Here is a 4,387-nt window from a genome sequence, read left to right on the forward strand (position 1 = left end):
GGCTTCCCCCAGGGGGAATCTGTCTGATCCAACGCTGTGATTGGAGGAAGCCAGATTCCTCATTTTAGACCCAGGAAGAGGCTTTGCGACGGGCGGAGGAAGCTGGAGCTGCTGTGAAGATTACAAGGCAAGTATTTTTTCTCACCAGGAGTGAAATGTAAATTGATGAATTAAAGTGCCCCTGTTTTTAATCGATTTTTTAAAAACCAGGCACTTTAGCATCAATATTGACATTCACTTTAAGTCATGTGATATTTAACGATTTAAAGAGACAGTCAAATCAAAATTAAATGTTCATGATTCAGATAGAGCACACAGTTTAACAACTTTCCAATTTATTTCCATTATCTAAATGTGCACAATACTTTATATGCACACTTTCCGAGGCACCAGTTCTTACTGAGCATGTACAAGTTTCATAGGATATATGTATTTGCATTTTGTGATTGGATGATGGCTGTCACATGATGAATTAAGGAAAATGTAACTGACATTTATCCGAGAAAAAAAAAAAAAATCTACTCATTTGATATTCAAACTAAGTGCTTTTACATTGTGTTTATTATGCATGCATTGACTATTGAATTCTACTGTGTTTAAGAGTCCTTTAATAGAGCATGTGCATGCAAATCTTAAAGGGACAGTCTAGTCAAAATTAAACTTTCATGATTCAGATAGGGCATGCAATAGTTAACTTTCAAATTTACTTTTATCAAATGTGCTTTGTTCCCTTGGTGGTATTTTTTTAAAAGCTAAACCTAGGTGACTGATTTCTAAACCGTAGAAAATCGCCTCCTAGCTCAGAGCATTTTGAAAAATGTTCAGTTAAACAGTACTAGTTCATGTGTGTCATACAGATAACATTGCGCTCACTCCCGTGGAGTTTAGGAGTCTGCATTGACTGGCTAAACTGCACTTCTGTCAAAAGCACTCAGATAAGGGGCAGTCTGCAGAGGCTTAAAAACAAGGTTATCACAGAGGTAAAAAGTATATAAAAATATAAACATGTTGGCTATACAAAACTGGGGAATGGGTAATAAAGGGATTATTTATCTTTTTAAACAACAAAAATTCTGGTGTAGACTTTCCCTTTAATATCCGGATGATATGAAACCCAAAAATCCTTGTGATTTAGACAGAGCATACATTAATAAAAATAAATCCTATTTACTTCTATTATGTCTGCTTCATTCCCATGGCATTCTTTATTAAAGAGATACCTAGGTAGGTGTATGGAACACCACATGGCAGAAAACAATTTCCTGCCCCTTAAAAAAAAAAAAAATTTAAGGCTGTTCACTTGAAGGGACACAAAATCATTTCACGATTTAGATACAGCATACACATTTAAACAACTTTTCAATCTACTTCTATTATATAATTTTATTCATTCTCTTGGTATCCTTTATTGGAGTAGAAATTCACTACTGGTAGATATCTGAACTCATTGGTGAGCCAATTACAAGAAGCATATGCGCATCAACCAATCAGCAAAATATGGAGATCCCCCCACCCCAAAAAAATTTTTTGGAAAGTTCAAGAAAGAAAAAAAAAATGTTTGTCCCTTTAAGACTAGCCTTTCTGTATTATCTGGTTAATGAAATAAACACAAGAGTATTATACAGAGTGCCTGTATTTTATTTCTTTCACCAACTTTAACACAATTTCATGAGTGCATTATAAAAATCCCAAACTGGAAATAGCCTTGTAAAGCAGCTAGATTTAAAACTTAAGTTGCATTAATATTAAAGGGTTAAATAACCTTTATACCACTTGATTGATGCAAATTGAACAATGGTGTAATGAGCTACCTTGTGGAGAATCTAGAACAATGGTGTAATGAGCTACCTTGTGGAGAATCTAGAACAATGGTGTAATGAGCTACCTTGTGGAGAATCTAGAACAATGGTGTAATGAGCTACCTTGTGGAGAATCTAGAACAATGGTGTAATGAGCTACCTTGTGGAGAATCTAGAGCAACAGACTAGCACAGACAACCCACTTAGAATTCTCACTGTACTACGCAAGTTCAAACCATGTCTTAGCATAACTCACAAGGGTGATCAGTAATCTGCTATGAAGTTTACTATAACAGAAAGAGATGACAAGTTACATTTTTTGCATAGATGTTTTATAAGAAGCAATTTCCGATATTTACGCACTACTGGCTGTAGACGGCAAAAAAATCACCACAACATCCCAGTGTGTATGTACTGTGTAGAAGTAAAAGTGAGGGCCGCGGGAAGGAACAACGTAATTCCATTTTACAAAAGGGAACCGATACTAAGTACGTAATAACGTGAAACTGACGTCAGTCTGGTTCTACACAATCAGGTTACCCACCCTGCAGTGCTTGGCCCATAGGCTGTCAGTGCTGCAGATGCCGTATAGTTTAGTGCAGGTTCCTCCAGCCATGAGCAATGCAATAGGATCAAGCAGCTCCAGAACCAGCATCAGGACCTCGTCACTGAGCCCCAAAAGCCAACAGGGGCAGTCAGTCTTCGTACTATTTAGATGCCCCTCGTCCACCCACTCGTGTTTCGTCTGCTCGCAATAAAACCCCGCCTGTGTGGCCGATGACCCAAATGCCCACATACTATACAGTTCCGAGCTTCCACCACACTCCATGGTGACTGCTCTTCCTCTACTGGCGCCATGTTTTACTGAGATACTAATAAAGTATTTGGCTGTACCATTGGTTTCGTTCAGGGGTGGAAGTATGTAGGTCTTTGTACCCACTGGTGTATTTCGTTTAAATGTCAGAATTCAATCAGGGAGTGAACTAAAAAACATTTATTTATTGGGTAATTAAAACAAGAAAGAGCTCGTTTGGAATATGTCTGTGGGATATATCAATACTCTGTAGATGCTGGAAAATATCGCTCTCTGGTGCGCAAATTTCAGCTAACAGGTCAGATGTAGCCACAATAATAAATCATAACAAAGGGCAACGTAAGCTACCTTTTGTTGTAAGTGAAATTAATATGTGTCTTTAAAATGTTTTAGTTATGAAAACACGAAACTGAGCTATAATACACTAGAAAAAACTGAAAAAGTGTTATAATTAAAGGGATGTTCTAGTGTGTAACAGAAATGCCTTAGATAGTTTTATGTTTAACATAATGCACTTTTTAACTACGTGTTACCCATACCAAATGGTTACCTACATAGTTAAAAACATGCACCCAGTGCATTTCCATACATCTAAGAAGTGCAGGGCAGATAATCCAATCTGGAGGGGCATACCTACATATTCACTGATCTCCAGCTGTGTTCTGCCATTCAATGAGGTGGGGGATAGATAGTGCTGGGTCCACACCTTGATATCCCTTGACATCAGTTAAACATAATACAAGTGATCTGTTTACAAATATAATGCTGGTTTTAAGATGTTCACACCACAAGTCTTTTACTGACAAGCTAGAGTTGCCAGGTGTTTGGTATCTAAATGGACAGGACAGTATTGTGTCAGCCCAGTAACATTTTGTAATGACTTTTTTTTGTTCCTCCCTAGGGTGCTGCTGAGCTAACTGCACAGTGCATGACCACTTCTCACAACCACAAAGCAGGCATGCAGCAAGTCCTAGTGGATGGCCTCTTATCACTTGGATTGTCAGGTGGCCAGTGAGCAGTACTGCTAATGTATTCAACCACAGCCTGTGTGACAGCAACTCTCACTGCACCTGTAAGCAGAATACTTTATATAAAGTAGGGACATAATACATATTTTCATGTCCACTCTAAGATAAATGAACTGTACTCTAAAACGTTAAAACACTGTTTTTGAGGGGCTTTGAAATGCTATCCACTTAATGGCCACCTTAGGCCTCAAATGATCTTTAGACTCCCCCCCCAAAAAAAAAATGTGGCCTGGTTGGCTTCAAATTCTGCTGAAAAAATGTGGGAGTATAAATATTTTGTACACTGCAACCTATATTGAGACCTGTCAGGGGGTTTGCCCAGACACCACACACATCTTATATTTTACATATATAATAATGATGCTCAAGTAAAGTGTTACATGAACAGCATCATACATTTATTCTCAAATGTATATGAAAGAGCAGTAATTAAACATGCTCAAAATATTTCTGTGAAAAATAAATAAATAATAAAAGCTGTTTATTTTTAAAGTAACAGGCAGCTTATGTTTGTGAAAACTGAACCTATGTTCAGTGTTCCTTTATAAAGTATGCACTGTGAAGAAATTCTACCTTTGACTGCCTACAACTAATCTACAAATGTTACATAAGTTGAAACTTTTTATAATACATACCAATACAATGCAGACCTAGACATGTAAAGTTTATTTAAAAGAGACCCAGTTAAACTTTCCTATACATGCATAAACCTATAAGCAGTTTGAAATTGTTAAAGGGATAGGAAA

At 37.2% G+C, this 4,387-nt stretch overlaps 1 protein-coding gene across 1 annotated transcript in view; it reads right to left on the bottom strand.

Moving 5' to 3' along the window:
* The window catches only part of LOC128657752 (uncharacterized), a 103,482-nt gene extending 100,854 nt beyond the window's left edge, over positions 1–2,628 (bottom strand). Inside the window, exon 1 of the mRNA XM_053712160.1 lies at positions 2,344–2,628. Coding sequence (XP_053568135.1) covers positions 2,344–2,628 — 285 coding nt within the window. The remainder of the gene's footprint in view (positions 1–2,343) is intronic.
* Between the last annotated feature and the right edge of the window lie 1,759 nt (positions 2,629–4,387).

This window comes from Bombina bombina, chromosome 4 (assembly GCF_027579735.1).
Source record: "Bombina bombina isolate aBomBom1 chromosome 4, aBomBom1.pri, whole genome shotgun sequence".
Taxonomy (NCBI): domain Eukaryota; kingdom Metazoa; phylum Chordata; class Amphibia; order Anura; family Bombinatoridae; genus Bombina; species Bombina bombina.